Source organism: Phocoena sinus, chromosome 1 (genome assembly GCF_008692025.1).
Source record: "Phocoena sinus isolate mPhoSin1 chromosome 1, mPhoSin1.pri, whole genome shotgun sequence".
In the NCBI taxonomy this organism is placed as follows: Eukaryota; Metazoa; Chordata; class Mammalia; order Artiodactyla; family Phocoenidae; genus Phocoena; species Phocoena sinus.
The window spans coordinates 104,938,047-104,962,736 of NC_045763.1; the positions used below are offsets into that span (position 1 = coordinate 104,938,047).

Here is a 24,690-nt window from a genome sequence, read left to right on the forward strand (position 1 = left end):
TTATAGGCTTGTGTAACTGAGAGGTTCAAAGGATGAACTAGCCTTAGATATGGCTGGGTTCAGAGCAGAAGCAGATTTACTATGAGCCCAGGGAAGCTGAAGCTTCTGGCTTCCTCATTGCTTGGCCCTGTCTTAGGCACTGGGAGAGAGTAATGTGTTTCCATAGTCATATGTTTTTCTGAAATTTAAAAATTTCACTTTCCCCCTTCAAGAGTATTGGGGGTTTAGGGCCAGGCAAGCGATGTATTGGAAGAGTAAAGCAGGGAAGTTTCTGGATAAGTGGCAAGAACATACAGCTGTGGATGCCTGCGCGTGTTCTGCTCCCTATGTTGGAACACCACCCTTCTTCCCTGCTGGTTAATGAAAGGCTCAGCTCAGGTGGCACTTGATCTAGGAACCTTCCTTGACACATGCCCAATCTCCCTCCCCTCACTCCGGTGCCCTTTCAGTGAACACATGAGCCCCTGGGGCTTTAGTCTAACAGCACTCTTCCCTGTCAGGTAATTGTCAGTGCTCATTTACCACCCCACACAAGACTTTGAGTTCACTAAGATAGGGATTCTGACTTCTCCAAACTTCTAGCACCTAGTAGAGGCTGTATCACACAGTACCCTTCAACAAATGTGTCTTTCATAAGCAAATGAGCCTTAAATACTTTGGCTCAGAGAGACAGGTGAGGATTTTTGGCTCTCGTGACTTACCATGGAGCTAAAGTGAGAGTTTCATAACATTGAACTTAGGTTATCCCTGACCTGTAGGAAAAAAGCTTTATGGAAGAATGCAAGAGTGGAAAGAGCAGGGCCAAAGCTTGGTTATTTTTCTACACATTTAGTGGTCATGTCTTTGCGATATTTGGGAACCAGTTGAAACTAAGAAAGAACAAGTCATGTAAGTAAATCAAAAGCCTCTTTTTGCATACCAGCTGTATTTTTTTTCTCTAGCATATGACTTCAGTTTCACTTAAAACAGAGCTAGATGGTGTGTGTGTGTGTGTGTGTGTGTGTGTGTGTGTGTGTAATAGGTGTTAAATTGTTTCGATAATAGAAAAGTTAACGTATGATTGAACAAATACAAATAACTTTTGCATTGTAATACATAAGTGTATCCCAGTAATGGTCCTATAAATCTGAAATATGTCCGGGTAGATTTTGTTTTGTTAGGAATTGAACAATTCCTATTTCCTAAAATATTAATTAATTTACATGGATTTATAAAAGGGAAATTACCACTTTATCTGCCACTTTGGAATCTTGCCTATACCATTGATCAAAGCACAGCTACTCCTTGAAAATGAAATATTCTCTTTGTACTGTCTAGAATGAGATACGTCCCTATTACACGTATATACGAAAAAAATATGTATATTTCATGTACTTTCTGATTTCTGTTGATTGTCCTCAGACGTGTTCATCTTGATACAACTGAGTCCACCTATTTGAAATCTGACCTTAACTTTCTCAAGTATCACTTTATTTAAAAATTATTTAATTATAAAAGTAACACAAACAGAACACATGGGGAAAAACTATATATAATACCAACATCTTAACACAACAGCTATAATCTTTTTCAAATTTCAACTTGCTTTTAAAAACCAACAAAACAATACTCTTTTTTTTTTTTTTTTTTTGCGGTACGCGGGCCTCTTACTGTTGTGGCCTCTCCCGTTGTGGAGCACAGGCTCCTGACTCGCAGGCTCAGTGGCCATTGCTCACGGGCCCAGCCACTCCACGACATGTGGGATCTTCCCGGACCAGGCCACAAACCCGTGTCCCCTGCATCGGCAGGCGGACTCTCAACCACTGCGCCACCAGGGAAGCCCCTAATACTAATTCTTTTAAAACTCATTTGAGAGGGCCCTAGTCTCTAGAAGAGAATACACACACACACACACTTTTTGATGCTTGTGTAGGATTATAATAACTGATAGCATCATCAAGGGCCTTAGAATTGCAGACTGCATTTGGACATCTGCAATAACCTCTAATTTAAATAATATTTTTACTCTCCTGAAGGAAAAATGAATTTTGCAAAACAGGCAAGGGCAAGAAAGAGGAAAGGACACAGAAAAGTCTCCTCCACTGGTTATGAGGTTGAGCCTGCTTAAGTCATGCTTGTCAACTAGGTTAAGGCAGGTTTCATGATCGATATTTCTGTGGTTAACAATTTGGTGTCAACCTAGATAACATTTACCTTTCAAGGCTTATGTAATTGCTATTTCATTCAGATGTCAATATTTATTTCCCCTGATCTTTCCACGGAAATTAATGACCTCAGTAGTTGGAAACCCAAGTGTTTCTCTTCCTTTGGCTTACAGAGAGGCTCAGCATTAGAAACTTATTCACAAAATTGGCACACTTTATAAAGACACATTGGGAAGGCAGGGAATTTCTTATACCTACTTTTCACAAGTGTCCAACAAAAATTTCATTTTGGACTGGGCTGCCAGCCTGACTGGGTGAGAGGTGGCACCTAACATTTTTATCTCTTTATTTGGTGAATCAATGACAATGACTTCTTTGGCATATGGTAGTGAGATATGCAGAGCTTCTGGAAATACTGCAGACCGGAATTGTACTTCGAATTGTGCCAGTGAAGATGAGGATTTTTGCTTGATTTTTAACTAAGGCTGACCTTTTGTCCCTGCCGCTGAAGGGACTGCTCTCCAACTCCCAGTCATCACTAAGGATAGGTAGAGGCACTGACATCTTAGTACCAAACAAGTGAGAATATTTGTGTATTACATAGAAATTTTTTGGACTTAATCACAACATGGTTCTTAAGATTATGGATAACAGAATCAATTCAGGGTGCTTTTAAGCCTGAATTTAAACAACATTGCTGTCTTTTTGGATTTTAGCACCTTCTCGTTCATAATTATCTCTTTTATGGGAGGAGTGGTGGTGAGGAGTGTGATGATGGGAGAACGTCTTCCAGAAACTGAACCACGAGAAAGCTGTTGTCCTGTAGGGTCATATGGGCTGCTGTCAGAGACACCTCAGCCAGGAAACCTAACCTGAAGGTTGCCATTTTATTCTTAACACAGAGCCTGGCACACGGTTGCTGCTCAGTAGAGATGACTTGAGCTTCGGGTGCCCAACGACGTGCACATGGGCTGTAAGGAAGAAGTTGGAGACTCAGTCGTTGAGCCCTAGGGACCAATGGTCCATAATTGAAGACACGATCTCCACAAAGCAATATTAAACGTTAACCTTGGCCGTCAGATCCCTTTAGTTCTAGCAACCCTTGGATTGCAGCGAAGCCTCCGGGACCTGAGCCTCCCCGCCCTCCCCGCCCCCAACCTCCCAAACGCCGGGTCAGTCCCACAAACTGGCAATGCCGAAGCCTGGCACCGGTGAAGTTATCAGTGAAGCGCGAACGGTCGACCTTCTCCCATCACGTGCCCAGACGCCCGCTGCAGGACGCTTCCGGGGGTCGCGCAGCCGACGGGCGGGAGGGCGGGCGCTGGAGCCCGCAGCAGCAGCGCGAGGCCGGAGCGCGGGCCGGGCCGGGTGGGGCGGGGAAGGGGCGGGGGCGGCGGCGGCGGCGGCGAGGCTGGGAGCGTGCGCGCGCACCTCACAGTCCGCCGCTCGGGGACGCCCACTCGCGAGTTGGGGCCGGAGGCAGGCCCGAGCCATCCGCCCCACCCCCGCACGCCGGCTCCCCTCAGGAGTGTGCCCAACGGGTGTCGGTAGTCGGCTGCTCCGCGCCCTCCCGGCCTAGGGAGCCACGGGACGAGGACCGGGCCGCAGCCCCGCACCGCGTGGACGCGCTGCCTCTCCCGCAGCCGTCGCCGCCACCACCAGAGCGAGCGGCTGCGAGCGACCGGAGGTTGCGCTGCGGAGGCCCCCACGGCGGCCAGGCAGTCCCCCACGGCGGCCAGGGAGGAAGGAGACGCAGCTGACCTCTGCCCGCCCAAGGCGCGACTGCTCTCGCGAGCTCGGGGCCGCCGCCGCCCCCGGGCTGAGCGAGGAATGAGCAGGCGCCTGCCCCGGGTTCTCGGACAGGGGGGCCGCGGCTTTGCTTCTTCCCACGCCGCGGGGTCGCGGAGGCTCGGCCGCCGCGGCCGGGCACGGCGGGGTCAGAAGCGGCCTCGCTCTGGGAGCCGGCGCCTGGGTTAACTTAACCCGCTGCCGAGAGGAGGAGGAGGAGCCGAGCGGGGGCGGCCGCAGCGCCTCCCCTCCCCCCGCTCACGCCGGGGCTTCTCAGTGGCCGCGGAGGAGGAAGTTCCGCTCCCTGACAGACCCGAGCGGTAGCGACAGCGGCCGCGGCGGCCGCGGCTGGGAGGGCACAGGTATTTTGGACGCGGATGCCCTTCGCGCCAGCCGTCGAGGGAGCAGCGTCGGAGCCCGGGGACAGCGTCGGGAGGCGCGGGCGTCCGAGCCCTCCTTCCTGCTTTTCGCCCAGCGCCGCTGCTTCGGTTTCCCGGCGAGGCGGGTGACCCTCCTCCCGGTTGACTGACTTCCGAGAAGCCCCTTGTTTTTCCACCACTGAGGTTCAGAGATTCTGCAATCGAAGCATCCGAGGAGCTCAAGTGAACCTTCTACAGCTCCTTGGATCACGTCAGGCTCCCTTTTGGGGCGGGAAACCACGTTGGAGCATCTCCCGGAGGTTCAGGAATGGAAGAACCCACCTTGCATCCTCAGTGCGGTGTTGCTTGTCTGATCTACCCTTAGGAATGAAGAGGAGACTTGTAATCACCCGGTGAGGTACTGAGAGCCAGATGGCAAAGAAAGTATCACAGGACTTAAACTAATGATCGTTTGGGGGCCACACTCATTTCTGCATGTAATTGGTTGAGCGTGAAAGAGGTACCCTATTGAAACGCACAGCAGTCCTTTGAGAGGAGGAAAATTGAGTTTCCCCATTTTTGCCAGGATTCTGAAGACTGTTCAATGTATCCTACATTTGATGTAAGATGAGAACTTTATAAAATATTCTGCCCAAGAGCGTAAACGATGACTACCCCAGCGCTGCTACCCCTCTCTGGACGGAGGATACCACCTCTGAACCTGGGGCCGCCTTCCTTCCCGCATCACAGGGCTACCTTGAGACTTTCTGAGAAGTTTATCCTCCTCCTTATTCTAAGTGCCTTCATCACCCTGTGTTTTGGGGCATTCTTCTTCCTTCCAGACTCTTCAAAACACAAACGTTTTGATCTGGGTTTGGAAGATGTGTTAATTCCTCATGTAGATGCCGGCAAAGGGGCTAAAAACCCTGGAGTCTTCCTGATCCATGGACCAGATGAACATAGACACAGGTTTGTTTATTTCAGAAGTTCTGGTATTAACATTTGGCAGAGCAAGGTATGGTTTATTGCATCAAATCTGTCAGTTTTTTGGCAGTAAAATGTAACTTTCCCTGAGTCGTGAGAGTTGTATTTTTACACAACTAGTTAAATAGAATCATAAACTGGAAGGACACCTTAGAGCCCCATCCAAAGTCCAGCTCCTTCCTTTTATGTAGGAGGAGTGTTTGTGCTCAGGGTTGTTGTGTCTGATGTGAACAATTGGGAATGGAGGTATGAAGACTTAACCTGAAGAAATAGTGACATATGCTGCGCCTTCATTTATTAAGAATGTGTTGCATTCAATCATTGTGCCACCCTGTGAAATAGATCCATGGAATCCTGACATCTTCTCTGGGTTTGTTCTCTCCCAAAGGGCTCTCATCTCTGGCTGGTAGTTAAAGCTTAGTAGTGAATCTTAGCTTTTTAGAAAGACAAACACAGGCACAATAGATGTGTTTTGGTGCTCTGTGTGGAATCAGTTAAGTTAAAGAGATCACTGAATCTTAAGTCACTCACTTTGTGACTCTTGTAGACAAGGTTTGGTTATGTTTTAAAATTTAATTTTGCTGTTTTTTTTTTTTTCCCTAAATGTGAAAGATGGAGTGTATCGAATAACTCTTAGAATTTGCTTGATTAAAGGGTTCACATTCTTTAAAGTCAGTAAATCCGAAGTGAGCTCTTGGGAGAATATTGGCAAATGAGTATAAAATGGGAGCTCTAGTTACAGTCTCTTTAAATCATTTATGTAATTTGTATCAAAAGAATCTGGGAAAGTAGTTTGCTTTCTTCAAACCTGAAGTATATATATTTTTTAACCTGCTAAACCTTTCTCCTTTTTTCTCTATTTCTTAAAATAATTTTTGAGCATGTAAAAAAATCATGTTTTAGTTCTGTTCTCAACTGATGCTGTAAGTTTTCATCATGCACGAGGTTTTTGAAAAAGCTTGTGTTCAAATGTTATCCTAAGTTAAATACTTTAGAAAAATGCACTGTTGTAATGAGAGCTGGTTTTTCCTTTTTCTCAGTCTAGTTAATTTGTTCTTTGCTTGCTGTTTCTTTGACTTTGGGCTGAACCTTATGGAGTAATTACTTCTAAAATTGTTTCATATCATTCGTCTGTAACCAAATTAATTTGAAATTTTTGCCATCATTTTCAACTTCTGTACTCTTTTCCTTTGTTTCTTTTATTTTGCCCTTTGCTCTTTGTGACTTCAAGAAAAATCTGATATAATCTGTGAAATAACGTTGCTGAAAAATTAACACTGAAAGTACTGTTTTCCTTGAAAACCTTATTTCCCATGTTATTTATAATGATAAGTATTATTTTTATAAAAAGATGTTAAGACTGACTTCAGAGCTCTTTGAAGTCATGAATTAACTTTATTTAACTCTTATAAGTTGTCTGTCATATACTTAACAATTTACTTTATATTTTGTGTGGTCTAAAGGTTAAAAAATATGGCACTTTCTAGTTTAAAAACATTCACATAGAAAAATTCTTCGTTAAGTGGAATTTAAATTTCAAATTTGAATGAAAATACAGATATGTCCATTTTTTTCACATTAAAAAAATCTGCTTAAATCTCTTAAAACAAGAATTCTAAAATTTATATAGCCCTTGAATACATATGCTTCTGTTTCGCTGTACAAGACTGTTGGATACTGTTGGATCCCGGAGTTTGGAGTGAGAGATTGGTTATTGAGTTTTCTTAACAAGGGATGGTGAGTGAGCCAGATTCTGGGTTTTGGGTAGTAAGAGTCTGGATACATGTGAGAACTTACTCAAATCTATTTGGTTCCTGAGTTTTGGAAGGCAAGAATTCAGATAGAGTTCAGGTATTGAGGGATCCCTGTATTAACTTTGTGTATATTTTATGTGGTTATGTCAGTTTATTTTTTTTAAACATCTTCATTGGAGTATAATTGTTTTACAATGGTGTGTTAGTTTCTGCTGTATAAAAAAGTGAATCAGCTATACATATACGTAGAACCCCATATCTCCTCCCTCTTGCGTCTCCCTCCCTCCCTGCCTATCCCACTCCTCTAGGTGGACATGAAGCACCAAGCTGATCTCCCTGTGCTATGTGGCTGCTTCCCACTAGCTATCTATTTTACATTTGATAGTGTATATATGTCCATGCCGCTCTCTCACTTTGTCCCAGCTTACCTTTTTCCCTCCCGTGTCCTCTAGTCCATTCTCTTATGTCTGCGTCTTTATTCCTGTCCTGCTCCTAGGTTCTTCCGAACCATTTTTTTTTTTAGATGCCATATATATGTGTTAGTATACAGTATTTGTTTTTCTTTTTCTGATTCACTTCACTCTGTACGACAGTCTCTAGGTCCATCCATCTCACTACAAATAACTCAGCTTCGTTTCTTTTTATGGCTGAGTAATATTCCATTGTACGTATGTGCCACATCTTCTTTATCCATTCATCTGTCGATGGACACTTAGGTTGCTTCCATGTCCTGGCTATTGTAAATAGAGCTGCAGTGAACACTGTGGTACATGACTCTTTGAATTATGGTTTTCTCAGGGTATAAGCCCAGTAGTGGGATTGCTGGGTTGTATGGTAGTTCTATTTTTAGTTTTTTAAGGAACCTCCATACTGTTTTCCATAGTGGCTGTATCAATTTACATTCCCACCAACAGTGCAAGAGGGTTCTCTTTTCTCCACACCATCTCCAGCATTTACTGTTTGTAGATTTTTTGATGATGGCCATTCTGACCGGTGTGAGGTGATACCTTACTGTAGTTTTGATTTGCATTTCTCTAATGATTAGTGATGTTAAACATCCTTTCATGTGTTTGTTGGCAATCTGTATATCTTCTTTGGAGAAATGTCTGTTTAGGTCTTCTGTCACTTTTGGATTGGGTTGTTTGTTTTTTTGATATTGAGCTGCATGAACTGCTTGCATATTTTGGAGATGAATCCTTTGTCAGTTGCTTCGTTTGCAAATATTTCCTCCCATTCTGAGGGTTGTCTTTTGGTCTTGTTTATGGTTTCCTTGGCTGTGCAAAAGCTTTGAAGTTTCATTAGGTCCTATTTGTTTATTTTTGTTTTTATTTCCATTTCTCCAGGAGGTGGGTCAAAAAGGATCTTGCTGTGATTTATGTCAAAGAGTGTTCTTTCTATGTTTTCCTTTAAGAGTTTTATAGTGTATGGCCTTACATTTAGGTCATTAATCCATTTTGAGTTTATTTTTATGTACGGTGTTCAGGAGTGTTCTAACTTCATTCTTTTACATGTAGCTGTCCAGTTTACCCAGCACCACTTATTTTTATGTGGTTATGCACCACTTTTCTCCATTGTATATTCTTGCCTCCTTTATCTAAGATAAGGTGACCACAGGTGCGTGGGTTTATCTCTGGGCTTTCTATCCTGTTCCATTGATCTATATTTCTGTTTTTGTGCCAGGACCATACTGTCTTGATTACTGTAGCTTTGTAGTACAGTTTGAAGTTGGGGAGCCTGATAACACCAGCTCTGTTTTACTTTCTCAAGATTGCTTTGGCTATTCGGGGTCTTTTGTGTTTCTATACAAATTGTGAAATGTTTTTGTTCTACTTCTGTGAAAAATGCCATTGGTAGTTTGATAGGAATTGCATTGAATGTGTAGATTGCTTTGGGTAGTATAGTCATTTTCACAATGTTGAGTCTTCCAATACAAGAACATGGTATATCTCTCCATCTGTTGGTATCATCTTTAATTTCTTTCATCAGTGTCTTATAGTTTTCTGCATACAGGTCTTTTGTCTCCTTAGGTAGGTTTATTCCTAGGTATTTTATTCTTTTTATTGCAATGGTAAATGGGAGTATTTTCTTAGTTTCTCTTTCAGATTTTTCATCATTAGTGTATAGGAATGCAAGAAATTTCTGTGCATTAATTTTGTATCCTGCTACATTACCAAATTTATTGATTAGCTCTAGTAGTTTTCTGGTAGCATCTTTAGGATTCTCTGTGTATAGTATCATGTCATCTGCAAACTGTGACAGTTTTACTTCTTTTCCAAATTGGATTCCTTTTATGTGTTTTTCTTCTCTGATTGCTTTGGCTAAAACTTCCAAGACTGTGTTGAATAATAGTGGTGAGCATGGGCAACCTTGTCTTGTTCCTGATCTTATTGAAAATGGTTTCAGTTTTTCACCATTGAGAATGATGTTGGCTGTGGGTTTGTCGTATATGGCCTTTATTATGTTGAGGTAAGTTCCCTCTATGCCTACTTTCTGGAGGGTTTTTATCATAAGTGGGTGTTGAATTTTGTCAGAAGATTTTTCTGCATTTATTGAGATGGTCATATGGTTTTTCTTCTTCAGTTTGTTAATATGGTTTATCACATTGATTGATTTGCATATATTGAAGAATCCTTGCATTCCTGGAATAAACCCCACTTGATCATGGTGTATGATCCTTTTAATGTGCTGTTGGATTCTGTTTGCTAGTATTTTGTTGAAGATTTTTGCATCTATGTTCATCAGTGATGTTGGCCTGTAGTTTTTTCTTTTTTTGTGACATCTTTGTCTGGTTTTGATATCAGGGTGATGGTGGCCTCGTAGAATGAGTTTGGGAGTGTTCCTCCCTCTGCTGTATTTTGGAAGAGTTTGAGAAGGATGGATGTTAGCTCTTCTCTAAATGTTTGATAAAGTTTGCCTGTGAATCCATCTGGTCCTGGGCTTTTGTTCGTTGGAAGAGTTTTAATCACAGTTTCAATTGCAGTGCTTGTGATTAGTCTGTTTATATTTTCTGTTTCTTCCTGGTTCAGTTGCAGAAGGTTGTGCTTTTCTAAGAATTTGTCCATTTCTTCCAGGTTGTCCATTTTATTCACATATAATTGCTTGCAGTAATCTCTCATGATCCTTTATATTTCTGTGGTGTCAGTTGTTACTTCTCTTTTTTCATTTCTAATTGTATTGATTTGAGTCTTCTCATTTTTTTTCTTGATGATTCTGGCTAATGGTTTATCAATTTTGTTTATCTTCTCAAAGAACCAGCTTTTAGTTTTATTCATCTTTGCTGTCATTTCCTTCATTTCTTTTTCATTTATTTCTGATCTTATCTTTATGATTTTTTTCCTTCTGCTAACTTTGAGGTTTTTTTTTTTTTTTCGCTGTATGCGGGCCTCTCACTGTTGTGGCCTCTCCCGTTGCGGAGTACAGGCTCCGGACACGCAGGCTCAGCGGCCATGGCTCATGGGCCCAGCCGCTCCGCGGCATGTGGGATCTTCCCGGACTGGGGCACAAACCCGCGTCCCCTGCATCAGCAGGCTGACTCTCAACCAGTGCGCCACCAGGGAAGCCCCTTTGAGGTTTTTTTGTTTTTCTTTCTCTAATTGCTTTAGGTGTAAGGTTAGGTTATTTGAGATGTTTCTTGTTTCTTCAGGTAGGATTGTATTGCTATAAACTTCCTTCTTAGAACTGCTTTTGCTGCATCCCATAGGTTTTGGGTCGTCATGTTTTCATTGTCATTTGTTTCTAGGTATTTTTTTATTTCCTCTTAGATTTCTTTGGTGATCTCATGGTTATTTAGTAGTGTATTGTTTAACCTCCCTGTGTTTGTATTTTTTACAGATTTTTTCTTGTAATTGATATCTAGTGTCATAGGACTGTGGTTGGAAAAGATACTTGATACAATTTCAATTTTCTTAAATTTACCAAGGCTTGATTTGTGTCCCAAGGTACGATCTATCCTGGGGAATGTTCCATGAGCATTTGAGAAAAACGTGTGTTCTGTTGTTTTTGGCTGGAATGTTCTATAAATATCAACTAAGTCCATTTTGTTTATTGTATCATTTAAAGCTTGTGTTTCCTTATTTATTTTCATTTTGGCTGATCTGCCCATTGGTGAAAGTGGGGTGTTAAAGTCCCCTACTATGATTGTGTTACTGTCGATTTCCCCTTTTATGGCTGTTAGCATTTGCCTTATGTATTGAGGTGCTCCTATGTTGGGCGCATAAATATTTACAATTGTTGTATCTTCTTCTTGGATTGATCCCTTGATCATTATGTAGTGTCTTTTTTTGTCTCTTGTAATGTTTTTATTTTAAAGTCTATTTTGTCAGATATGAGAATTGCTACGCCAGCTTTCTTTTGGTTTCCATTTGCATGGAATATCTTTTTCCATCCCCTCACTTTCAGTCTGCATGTGTCCCTAGGTCTGAAGTGGCTCTCTTGTAGACAGCATATATATGGGTCTTGTTTTTGTATGCATTCAGCCAGTCTGTGTATTTTGGTGGGAGCATTTAATCCATTTACATTTAAGGTAGTTATCAATATGTATGTTCCTATTACCATTTTCTTAATTGGTTTGGGTTTGTTATTGCAGGTCTTTTCCTCTTCTTGTGTTTCCTGCCTGGAGAAGTTCCTTTAGCATTTGTTGTAAAGCTGGTTTGGTGGTGCTGAATTCTCTTAGCTTTCGCTTGTCTGTAAAGGTTTTAGTTTCTCCATCAAATCTGAATGGGATCCTTGCTGGGTAGAGTAATCTTGGTTGTAGGTTTTTCCCTTTCATCCCTTTAAATATATCCTGCCACTCCCTTCTGGCTTGCGGAGTTTCTCCTGAAAGATCAGCTGTTAACCTTATGGGGATTCCCTTGTATGTTATTTGTTGCTTTTCCCTTGCTGCTTTTTAATATTTTTTCTTTGAATTTAGTTTTTGATAGTTTGATTAATATGTTTCTTGACGTGTTTCTCCTTGGATTTATCCTGTATGGGACTCTCTGCGCTTCCTGGACTTGATTGACTATTTCCCTTCCCATTTTAGGGATGTTTTCAACTACAAACTCTTCAAATATTTTCTCAGTTCTTTTCTTTTTCTCTTCTTTTTCTGAGACCCTATAATTCATATGTTGGTGCATGTAATGTTGTCCCAGAGGTCTCTGAGACTGTCCTTAGTTCTTTTCATTCTGTTTTTTTCATTCTGCTCTGTGGTAGTTATTTCCACTATTTTACCTTCCAGATCACTTATCCTTTCTTCTGCCTCAGTTATTCTCGATTGATTTCTATTTTTTATTTATTTGCTGTACGCGGGCCTCTCACTGTTGCGGCCTCTCCTGTTGCGGAGCACAGGCTCCGGACGCGCAGGCTCAGCGGCCATGGCTCACGGGCCCAGCCGCTCCATGGCATGTGGGATCTTCCTGGACTGGGACATGAACCCGTGTCCCCTGCATTGGCAGGTGGACTCTCAACCTGTTCGCCACCAGGGAAGCCCTCGATTGATTTCTTCTAGAGAATTTTTAGTTTCATTTATTGTGCTGTTCATCATTGTTTGTGTGCTCTTTAGTTCTAGGTCCTTGTTAAACGTTTCTTGTATTTTCTCTGTTCTATTTCCAAGATTTTGGATCATCCCTACCATCATTAGTCTGAATTCTTTTTCAGGTAGACTGCCTGTTTCTTCTTCATTTGTTTGGTCTGTTGGGTTTTTACCTTGCTCTTTTCATCCGCTGCATATTTTTGTGTCTTTTCCTTTTGCTTAACTTACTGTGTTTGGGGTGTCCTTTTTTCAGGCAACAGGTTCGTAGTTCCCGTTGTTTTTGCTGTCTGCCCCCAGTGGGTAAGGTTGGTTCAGTGGGTTGTGTAGGCTTCCTGGTGGAGGGGACTGGTGCCTGTGTTCTGGTGGATGAGGCTGGATCTTGTCTTTGTGGTGGGCAGGACCACGTCCAGTGGTGTGTTTTGGGGTGTCTGTGAACTTATTACGATTTTAGGCAGCGTCTGTGCTAATGGGTGGGATTGTGTTCCTGTCTTGCTAATCATTTGGCATAGGGGGTCCAGCATTGTAGCTTGCTGGTCGTTGAGTAGAGCTGCGTCAGCATTGAGATAGAGATCTCTGGTAGAGCTTTCGCCATTTGATACTCTGTGGGGCTGGGAGGTCTCTGGTGGACCAGTGTCCTGAACTTGGGTCTCCCACCTCAGAGGCTCAGGCCTATCACCTGGCTGGAGCACCAAGACCCTGTCAGCCACACAGCTCAGAAGAAAGGGGAGGGAAAAAATTAAATTAAAAAAATTAATAAAATAAAGTTATTAAAATAAAAAATATTATTTAAAATAAAACAGTAATAAAAAAAAGAAGAGAGCAACCAAAGCAAAAAATAAAACCACCAACGTTAGCAAGCACTAAAAACTGTACTAAAAAAAAGAAAAAAAAATAAAGGAGAGAATCCTAGAACACATGGTAAAAGCAAAGCTATACAGACAAAATCACACGAAGAAGCATACACATACACATTCACGAAAAGAGATAAAGGATAAAAATATATATAAAAAAGAAAAAGAGAGCAACGAAATCAATAAATCTACCAATGATAATAAGCTCTAAATACTAAAGTAAGATAAACATAAAGCCAGAAACAAATTAGTTGCCAAAAGCAAACCCGAAGTCTACAGTTGCTCCGAAAGTCCACCTTCTCAATTTGGGTTGATTCGTTGTCTATTCAGGTATTCCACAGATGCAGGGTACATCAAGTTGATTGTGGAGATTTAATCTGCTGCTCCTGAGGCTGCTGGGAGAAATTTCCATTTCTCTTTGTTCGCACGGCTCCTGGGGTTCAGCTTTGGATTTGGCCCCACCTCTGCATGTAGTTCGCCTGAGGGCGTCTGTTCCCACCCAGACAGGATGGGGTTAAAGTAGCAGCTGATTAGGGGGCTCTGGCTCAGTCAGGCGTGGGGTGGGGGGGGAGGGGTACAGGCTGGGGTGAGCCTGCGGCGCCAGAGGCTGGCGTGACCTTGCAACAGCCTGAGGCGTGCCGTGTGTTCTCCCAGGGAAGTTGTCCCTGCATCACGGGACCCTGGCAGTGGCGGGCTGCACAGGCTCCCCGGAGGGGATGTGTGGATAGTGACCTGTGCCTGTACACGGGCTTCTTGGTGGCTGCAGCAGCAGCATTAGGGTTTCATGCCTGTCTCTGGAGTCCGCGCTGATAGTTGTGGCTCGCGCCTATCTCTGGAACTCGTTTAGGCGGTGCTCTGAATCCCCTCTCCTCGCGCATCCCAAAACGATGGTTTCTTGCTTCTTAGGCAGGTCCAGACGTTTTCCCGGACTCTGCCCAGGCTAGCTGTGGTGCAGTAGCCCCCTTCAGGCTGTGTTCACGCCGCCAACCCCAGTCCTCTCCCTGGGATCTGATCTCCGAATCCCGAGCCTCAGCTCCCAGCCCTCACCCGCCCCAGCGGGTGAGCAGAGAAGCCTCTCAGGCTGGTGAGCCCTGGTTGGCACTGATCCTGTGTGCGGGAATCTCTCCGCTTTGCTCTCTGCACTCCTGTTGCTGCACTCTTCTCCGTGGTTCTGAAGGCCCCCCCGCCCCATGCCCACCTCCCGTCTTTGCTAGTGAAGGGGCTTCCTAGTGTGTGGAAACTTTTTCTCCTTCACAGCTGCCTCCCAGAGGTGCAGGTCCCTATTCTTTTGCCTCTGTTTTTCCTTTTTTCTTTTGCCCTATCCAGGTACGTGGGGAGTTTCTTGCCTTTTGGGAGTTCTGAGGTCTTTTTCCAGCGCTCAGTAGGTGTTCTATGGGAGTTGTTCCACATGTAGATGTATTTTTGATATATTTGTGGGGAGGAAGGTGATCTTCAAGTCTTACTTCTCCACCATCTTGAAGGTCCCCCCCTCAGTTTATTTTTATATCGATTGTCACCGTATCTGAAAACACAGTCTGTAGTCATAAGAACTCTTCTAATTTGATCAATGAAATACATTTCAAATTAGAGATCATTCCAATAATAAGACTACAATGTAAAACATTAATATATAAACATTAACATATTTAAAAATAATTCGGAAAGATAGCATTTTAACAGATATAGTTGGTACTAAGATCATGCTTATTTTGGATGTGGGTCAAAGAACCATCTTTCTTAATTTGGAAAATAAAACTTGATGATTTAATTTTATATGTGGAGAGGAGTGCAGATTAGAGGGATGAGGAACCTTACTTTAACGGAGAAGTAATGAAAAATAAATCATGGCCATTATTTCTTACTTGCAGTATTTAACAGATACTTGTTGAATTGGCTTTTCTTAATTAGTGTAGTTAGGTGCTTAAGCTCTGGAGTCAGACTGCGTGGATTCGTACCCTAGTTTGTCACTGATTAGATGTGTGATTTTGAGCACATTTTTAAACTCTATGCATAAGTTGCTTCCTTTGGATGATAGTGGCATCACTTTATAGATTGTTACATTGAATGAGATAGTACACGTGAAGTGCTCAACATAGCTCTTAGCATTTAGTAAATGCTCAATAAATATTAGTTATTATTATCATTAATTATAGTTTTAATTGAATATTTTAATTCTGAGTCTGCTTACCTTAAAATATTGTACATGTTCCTGAAAAGTTGGGTAGAGATTAATTAATATTTTAAAAGTACACCAGACCCTTATTGTCTAAAGGAATATTTTATAACCAAACTATTTAGCAACAAATGTGTATTGCATGTCTGCTGTGTATCAGGCCCGACTTTTATGGAGCTTCGCATCTTGGGGGAGGGGTGAGAGGGGATGACAGGCATTAAATAAACAAATTTATTTTTTAGGTGTGATGAGTGTTATGAAGGTGTACCCAGTGTTATCAGAGCACATAATGTGTTTTAGCCTGTGGAGTGGGGGTCGCGGGAACAGGCAGTGGGAGTAGGGAAGGCTTCTTGAGGAAACAACTGCTGAGAAGCTTACAAGTAGGAGATTGCTAGGTCAGGTAGAGTTGTGGGAAAAAAAAGTGGTCAAAGCAGAGGACACAACATGTGTGAGAGCCCTAAGTAGTACTGTTGTTGAACCCAAGTTATGTGCCTGAGGCGCAGTGAGGCCAAACAAACAAAAACGTCAGAGTTTGGAGTGGAGAAAGGTTTATTGCAAGGGCCAATCAAGGAGAATCGTGACTCATGCTCAAAAGACCCGAGCTCCCCAAAGATTTTGGGGGAAGAGTTTTTATAGGCAAAATTTCAGGGGAGAGCTGGCAGGGTGTGTGACCTACTTCTGACTGGTTGGTGGTGAGGTAACAGCGTGGTATTCTAGGAATTTCAGTCATCAGCCTTCTGGTTCCAACTAGTCAGAGGTCCACATGCTTGTGCTCAGCCTGAAAATACCACCCTCCACCTGGATGGGGGCCCTAGTTTCTGTAGAAGAACTCAGAGATAGGTATGAGATTGTTACACACAGCCCTGAGGAAGAACTAGGCCCCTGCCCGGTCACTGCACTTTTGTTTCTTTCTGCTGTTCCCTCATTCCCCTAATTAGTAACTGAATCCGCCTTGTGGAACTTAGGAAAGGTCTTGGAGGTGGAAAGCCTTTTTCCTACAAACAAGAAACCAGAAGCAGAAAGGGTTTTGTGCCCTGGAGGCCCCCACGGGGTCCTGCTCGGTTTCAGTATCATTGAGGATCTGAGAAATATTCAGATTCAGTATGGCTGGTGTAGAGATTAGTGGTGTGTGGTTAGGTGAAGAGACTAGATGACAGGTCAGATTTGGCCTCCTTATTGATTGGAAAGTTTGGATGAGTTGCCAGCATTGACATATCAGGAAAATTTCACACAAAAGTCTGGATTTCTGGCTTCTCTTGAAAAATGAGAGGATATAACAACATCCAAGTCTGTATTTTCAGATGGCAACGCTCAGCTGGATCCAGGCAGCTGCTACTCCCTCTAGTGGGGCATGGACTCTTCATTTTATGCCACTCAATTAAGTTGCCCCATAAGTAAATTTAATGAATCAATGTTTAACCTGGTTGTTGTTGAGTTTGGAATCCCTAGGCAGGATCCTGGAGAGTTTTTAGTCAAGTATTTTGATCTTTATGTTAAGTACTGTGGGAAGGCATTGAAGAGTTTTCATTAAAGCAAGGGAATGTCATAATCATTTAATATTTTTAAAAAATTTAAATAATTACTTTGGTTGCAGTGTAAACAGTGGATTGGAGAGGAACAGGAGGAAATGTAGTGAAATCAGTTAGGAGAGCCTAGGTCACAGAGGATACTGGCTTAGACCAGAGTGATGAAAGTGGAGAAGGAGAGAAATTAGTGGAGAAAAGTAGTGATTCAAGAGATATTAAACTATTAAGTTTCACAGAAGTTGGTGGTTGATTGAATATGGGGGCTGAGGTAGGAGGAGGAGGTAGTCCCAGTTTCTGGCTGACATGATTATGGATTACTAAGAAATATACACTGTTTTTTTAAAAAAATATTTATTTTATTTATTTACCTTATTTTTTTTGGCTGCGTTGGGTCTTAGTTGCAGCACACGGGATCTTTTTGTTGAGGCACGTGGGATCTTTTCGTTATGCCTCGCGGTCTGCTCGGGTTTCTCTCTAGTTGTGACGTGGGTTTTCTCTCTAGTTGCGACGTGCAGGCTCCAGAGTGTGGGCTCTGTAGTTTGCGGCACGTGGGCTGTTTCGTTGAGGCGCGCGAGGCAACAGTTGTAGCACACAGGCTTAGTTGCCCCATGGCATGTGGGATCTTAGTTCCCGAACCAGGGCTCGAACCCATGTCCCCTGCATTGGCAGGCGGATTCTTTACCACTGGACCATCAGGAAAGTCCCAGAAATATCCGCTATATTTAACTAATACTTTAATTTATGCAATTGTTACTACATGAATTTAAGATAAAGTATTTTCATGAGAAAACCTGTATGTTTCCTCCTGTTAAGTGGTTCATAAATAATCCAGAGTTTTCAAACAATATATATCTTCCAGATGATGACATAAAATATATAGTTTGATGTTCATGACAGTCATGTTTATTAGCATCTGTGATTTTGAAGTAACCAAAACAGGTATTGGTTATAGTATACATGAATATTGTTATAAATATACAATGATACACATAAAGTATCATGTTCATAATTTGTGTACATAATAGACTTATCTAATAAGAATTTTATTTTTTTCTTCCTGAAACAGGCCTGCTAGTAACCCTTTATTCACAATAGTTTTATACATATATATATAAAATACATGTGTACAATATATTGTCAGCGTGTTATTTACGTTTTCCTATTTCTGTGCCTACATTTAGTTTTCATTTATTACATTCATTTTATTTAAACCTTTCTAATTTGTAAAATGTAACTATTATAAAAAATACATAAAAGAATGATCCACACTATAATAGATAGTATTTATATATAAATACTCATGCAACCACCTCCCAGATTGAGAAAACAAACATTGTCAGCACCCCAAAAGCCTCCAGATCATCACTTCCCAAACCAACCCTCCTCAGTATTTCCTGGCCCCATTCGTGTGTTTGACTTTTATGGTAATTACAACCGTGTGTTTCCCTACGGTTTTACCACTAGGTAAACATCACTAAACAATATAGTTAAGATTTTCCTGTTTTAACTTTTACGTAAGTATATAAATGATGTATGTACTGTGTCTTGCCTTTTTTTGTGTGAAGGGGCTCAATATTATCTTGCTAAGATTCCATCATGTTGAAGTTTGTGGTGGTAGTTTATTTTCATCACTATGTAGCATTCTATTATATGAAAATATTACAGTTTACTTAATTCAGTCTCTTATTAATGGCCATTTGTGTTATTTTAAGTTGAGGATAATACAAACAATGTTTGTTTTATAATAAGAATTTCATTAATTTTCACTTTGAAATTGACATTTGTTTTATATATTGGCATTATATAAATGGGCTTTGTGGTTTTGTTTTGTTTTTAAAATATTTAGTTGAACTGCCAGTAAGTTTCATCCTCCAGTCAGGATTTTGCAAGTATGAATTGAATACTTGCGGGTTGGGTGTATGTTAACTTCTGATTATTTTCCTCAGACGTAAAGAGCATAGGCTTTGGAGTTAGAAAGACTTAAAGTTGCATCTTGGTTCTACTAGCTAGCTGTGTGACATTTTACTAGACATAATCACTCTAAACCTGTGCTGGATATATGGTAGTCACTAATGTCATGTGGCTTTTGAACTTGACACCAGATTGTAGCATGCTTTGGTGAGAGTTTCTCAAGTTTTTCATGTCATGATTTGTATTTTTTGCTTGATTCATTTTTGCTTTCTGTTGCAAGAGTAGAGATTTTATATCTCACTATTGTGATTTTAGCTTTCTTATCATCTTTCCTCATTTCCTCTCTCTTCCATGCCTCCCCCACCCCCACCCCCACCCTCATCCTGTTCTTTACTTAGAGCTTACTGCTCCTGTTTTAGGGAGGTCACACATTTTATCCTCTAAGTCTGTGGGGCTTTCCTTTGTTCTACTTGCGTATTGATCTACTTGCATATTGAGTGAATACCCTTTTCAATTCTATAGTTGGAGTACAAATTGATTTGTATAGCTCTCAGTCTGTTTTCCTCTGTTCTAATATCTTTAAGTCGTTTCAACTGTGGCGCTAGAATAGATTTCACAATTCCGAGTACAATTGGCATCATGGACAACTGCTGAGATTCTTCTTGTTCTGCTTCATACCACTTAGAATACAGTTTTTCATTCTACTTCCCCCATCCTCCAGGAGTTGTTCTCTGACATAGCCTAGCTAATTAAATAATAAGGAAACAATTGGGAAGAGACTGTGGGGAAAGGAAAGTTGAACAGTGCTCTGACTATATAAAGGTTTCTGTCCGATTTTATCATTGGGTCTCTGAGATAAGTTACAGTTGGGGTTGTGTAGTAGTTTGGATATTTTTTGTTTCATGAGTTAAATATGGTTATAAGTTACTGAAGAATTCTTCCAGATTCTGACATGATGGCTCTTATTTCTTTGATAGTCTGAGTTTTTATTATTTTCTGCATCTTTCATAAGTATTAATAGTAATTTGGTAGAAGCTGTGTTTTGGGTCTGCTCATCAGATGAAATTTTGTATACCCTTATTTAAAGTCTAATTTTGATCCTAAGCAAAGTGATAGTGACTTTGCTTTTATTAGTTCAGCATTATAAAATCACTGTTATAAAATCAGTATGTTTTTCATTCTTCTTAGAAATGAATAAAGTATTAGTATGGTGTGGTTAAATTGCAGAATGCCAAGGTATGTCCTGATTTTCATGTTGGTCAGGAAGTGTTGGAAATTGCAGGAGATGACATACTGTTCAGTGCCCCAGAAGTTGAATGCTAATAGGTAAACATTATTTATTGGATGAAGTTAAATGTTTTAAGGAAATAAAATTTGTTCAAACATATTGATAGTTTATTTGCTTTAAAGCTATAATAGCCTTTTCAAAATTTCTCTTGGGTTTCATAGCAAGTGTTCTAGGGCTGTGAAATGTTTATTTTTATTTATTAATATTTCTTTTGATTTTTCTTCTTATTAAAGTATCAAACATACAATCTCAGAATATTCCTTCTATATTACTAACGTAGACTTATGTAGATTATGAAGCCTCTGTAATATGTAGTCTAAGATTAGGTTTCATTTTTTATCATCATTTAGTATTATAAATCTGTGCTTGAATTACCTTGACTTGCTTTTAATCTTATTTAATAATAGTGTTCTTTGATCTACAGCAGTCTTGTTAATATTAATTTACCCATTAACAGCTGAGATTGCCCACATCCACAGATAGATTTATTCCCTTACTTTCCCTGCCTTTACGTAATCTTTTTCCCATGTACTTTTATCTTTCTCATGTATTGTCTGTGACTGCATATTTATAATCATCTGCTTACTTATCTGTTGTTCCCAGTAGAACATGGGCTCTTGGAGGACAAATGACTGTTCTTTTAATTATTTTTGTATTTCCAATGCTTGAGGTACATTTGACCCTTAATGAAAGTGTATATTTTTTTTATTTTAAATTAAAGTATAGTTGATTTATAGTGTTGTGTTAGTTTCTGGTATACAGCAAAGTGATTCAGTTATATATACATATGTTCTTCATCTAATTTTCTGTTGTGGTTTATTGCAGGATATCGAATATAGGTCCCTGTGTTATACAGTAGGACTGTGTTGCTTATCTATTTTACATATAGTAGTTTGTATCTGCTAATCCCAAACTCCTTATTTATCCCTCCCTCACCCCCTTTCCACTTTGGTAACCATGTTTATTTTCTATGTCTGTGAATTTGTTTCTGTTTCGTAAATAAGCTCATTTGTGTTGTATTTTAGGTTCCACATATAAGTGGTATCATATGATATTTGTCTTTCTCTTTCTGACTTTATTTGGTATGATAATCTCTAGGTTCATCCCTGTTGCTGCAAATGGCATTATTTCACTATTTTTATGGTTGAGTAAATACTCCATTGTGTAAATATACCACACCTTTATCCATTCATCTTTTGATGGACATTTAGGTTATTTCCATGTCTTGGCTATTGTAAGTAGTGCTGCCATGAGTATGGGGGTGCATGTATCTTTTCAAATTAGAGTTTTGTCCGGTTCTATTGCCAGGAGTGGGATTGCTGAATCATATGGCAGCTCTGTTTTTAAGCTCTATTTTTTAAGGAACCTCCATACTGTTTTTCATAGTGGCTGCACCAATTTATATTCCCACCAGCAGGGTAGGAAGGTTCCCTTTTCTCCACACCCTCTCCAGCCTTTGTTATTTGTAGACCTTTTAATGATGGCCATTCTGACCAGTATGAGGTGGTACCTCATTGTAGTTTTGATTTACATTTCTCTAATAATTAAGGATATTGAGCATTTTTTCATATGCCTGTTGCCCATTTGTATGTCTTCTTTGGAGAAATGTCTGTTTAGGTAATCTACCCATTTGTTGATTGGGTTCTTTGTTTTTTTGTTACTGAGTTGTATGAGTTTGTATATTTTGGAAATTAAGCCTTTGTCAGTCGCATCATATGCAAATATTTTCTCCTAGTCCGTAGGTTGTCTTTTGTTTTGTTGGAGGTTTCCTTAGTTGTGTAAAAGCTTATAAGTTTGATTGGGTCCCATTTGTTTATTTTTGCTTTTATTTCTGTTCCTTGGGAGACTGCCTTAAGAAAACATTGGTACGATTTATGTCAGAGAATGTTTTGCCTGTGTTCTCTTGTAGGAGTTTTATGGAGTCATGTTTTATATTTGTCTTTAAGCCATTTTGAGTTTATTTTTGTGTATGGTGTGAGGGTGTGTTCTAACATTGATTGGCATGCAGTTGTCCAGCTGTCCCAACACTACTTGCTGAAGAGGCTGTCTTCTCCATTGTATATTCTTGCCTCCTTTGTTGCAAATTAATTGACCGTAGGTGTGTGGGTTTATTTCTGGGCTTTCTATTCTGTACGATTGATCCATATGTCTGTTTTTGTGCCAATACCATGTTGTTTTGTCTTTCCTTTTTGACCATGCTGCATGGCTTGTGTATTTCCCCAACCAGGGATTGAACCTGGGCCCTGGCAGTGAAAGCACCAAGTCCTAACCACTGGACCACCAGGGAATTCCCAATACCATGCTGTTTTGATTGCTGTAGCTTTGTAGTATTGTCTGAAGTTTGGGAGGGTTATGCCTCGAGCTTTGTTATTTTTCCTGCAGGATTGCTTTGGCAATTCTGGGTCTTTTATGGTTCCATATAGATTTTAGAATTATTTGTTCTAGTTCTGTGAAAAATATCATGGGTAATTTGACAGGGATCATAGTAACTGTAGATTGCTTTAGGTAGTATGGCCATTTTAACAGTATTAATTCTTCTAATCCAAAAGCATGGGGTATTTTTCCATTTCTTTGAATCATCTTCAGTTTCCTTTATCAATGTTTTATAGTTCTTAGCATATAAGTCTCTTATCTCCTTGGTCAGGTTTATTCCTAAGTATTTTTTTTTTTTTGATGCGATTTTAAAAGGGATTGGATTTTTAACTTTCCCTTTATGGTATTTCATTGTGAGCATAAATGCAACCGATTTCTGTATGTTAATCTTGTATCCTCCTCCCTTGCTGAATTTGTTTATCAGTTCTAGTAGATTTTTGTGGAGTCTTTAGGATTTTCTATATATAGTAGCATGTCATCTGCATATAATGTCAATTTTACCTCTTCTCTTCCAATTTGGATACCTTTATTTCTTTTTACTGTCTGATTGCTGTGGCTAGGATTTCTAATACTATGTTGAATATAAGTGGGGAACACAGGCATTCTTGTCTTATTCTGGATTTTAGCAGGAAGACTTTCAGCTTTTCACCATTGAGTATTATGTTAACTGTAGGTTTGTCATAAATAGCTTTTATTATGTTGAGATATGTTCCCTCTCTACTCACTTTGGTAAGAGCTTTTATCATGATGGGATGTTGAATTTTATTAAATGCTTTTTCTGTGTGTATTGAGATGATCATGTGATTTTTGTCTTTTCTTTTGTTGATGTGGTGTATCACATTGATTGATTTGCATATGTTGAACCATCCGTGTGAGTCTGGGATGAATCCAACTTGATTGTGGTGTATGATCTTTCTTATGTCTAGTTGGATTTGGTTTGCTAATATTTTGTGGAAAATTTTTGCATCTCTATTCATCAGAGATATTGGCCTTTAGTTTTCTTTTTTGGTATTGTCTTTGTCTGGTTTAGGTATCAGGGTGATGGTGGCTTCATAGAATGACTTTGGGAGTGTTCCCTCCTCTTCAGTCTTTTGGAAGAGTTTAAGAAGGATCAGTATAAGTTCTTCTTTGTATGTTTGGTAGAATTCCCCATTGAAGCCATCTGGAAAAGTATATATCTTGAATAAATGATGTCCATGGCAAGGTGACAAATTCCACAAGAGAAGATATAAACAAAATGCTAGGAGGTATTGAGAGATAAGATGCAAAAGTAGGACGAATGATGTCTTAAAGTGAGAAGGATACAGTCTTTAATAAAGGCTCTTTATTAAAAATAATTTTAAAAACTCAGGAATTATTCATATTTGCCCTTTCTAGAAAAAACTTTTTCATACACATGTATCTAAGGTATTTTGCATGTCCTCACATTGAATTTTTCCTTCTTTAGGAAAAAAAATAACAGTAGAGAGTATGTGATGAGTGTTTTCACATGTTTAACCTTTAGTCTTTACATCAGACCTGTAAGTTAGGTATTACTAATCTTATTTTTACAAATATGAACACTTTAAAATCTAGATCATGCCATAGTTGGAAAGTTGGCACCACAGAAGCTAAGCATCTACTTAAAATCTGTAGTATGTGGTAAACATTAATTTAATTGATTAACTGGGCAAATGTTATGTTTACTATTGTTTGAAGGTTATAAAAATATTTAACTTATGGTTTAGGCTGACTACACATTTTTGGCTAGGAAAATGTTTGCTACTTTCTTTTTCCATAATTGTGCAAATTCTGTCAGAAAACTTTGTTTTGATTGTCATTAAATTTTTGCTGGATTTTTTTCCCTTTTAGAACATGGTTGTAATGAAGCATGGATGGAGATTTATTTAAAGATTGGCTTTTAGGATTTATTATAAAGCAACATCCACTTTAAAAGGCATTGATTCCAATGATTTATCTTGGAATTTTATGTAGTCCAGGAGGAAGGCATCATTGTATATTTAAAAGGGCATTGGGCTCAGTGTTAAGAG

The 24,690-nt window shown here is 40.2% G+C and overlaps 1 protein-coding gene across 4 annotated transcripts in view; it reads left to right on the top strand.

Annotated features, from left to right (window-relative positions):
• Positions 1 to 3,542: 3,542 nt before the first annotated feature.
• MAN1A2 (mannosidase alpha class 1A member 2) overlaps positions 3,543 to 24,690 on the top strand; it is a 173,451-nt gene continuing 152,303 nt past the window's right edge. For 3 of the 4 annotated variants that reach the window (XM_032633914.1, XM_032633922.1, XM_032633907.1), the window contains exon 1: positions 4,113 to 5,260. In XM_032633914.1, coding sequence (XP_032489805.1) covers positions 4,959 to 5,260 — 302 coding nt within the window. In that variant the 5' untranslated portion in view covers positions 4,113 to 4,958. Of the gene's footprint in view, positions 5,261 to 24,690 lie in introns of all 4 variants that reach the window. The other variant, XM_032633910.1, reaches the window with a different exon arrangement.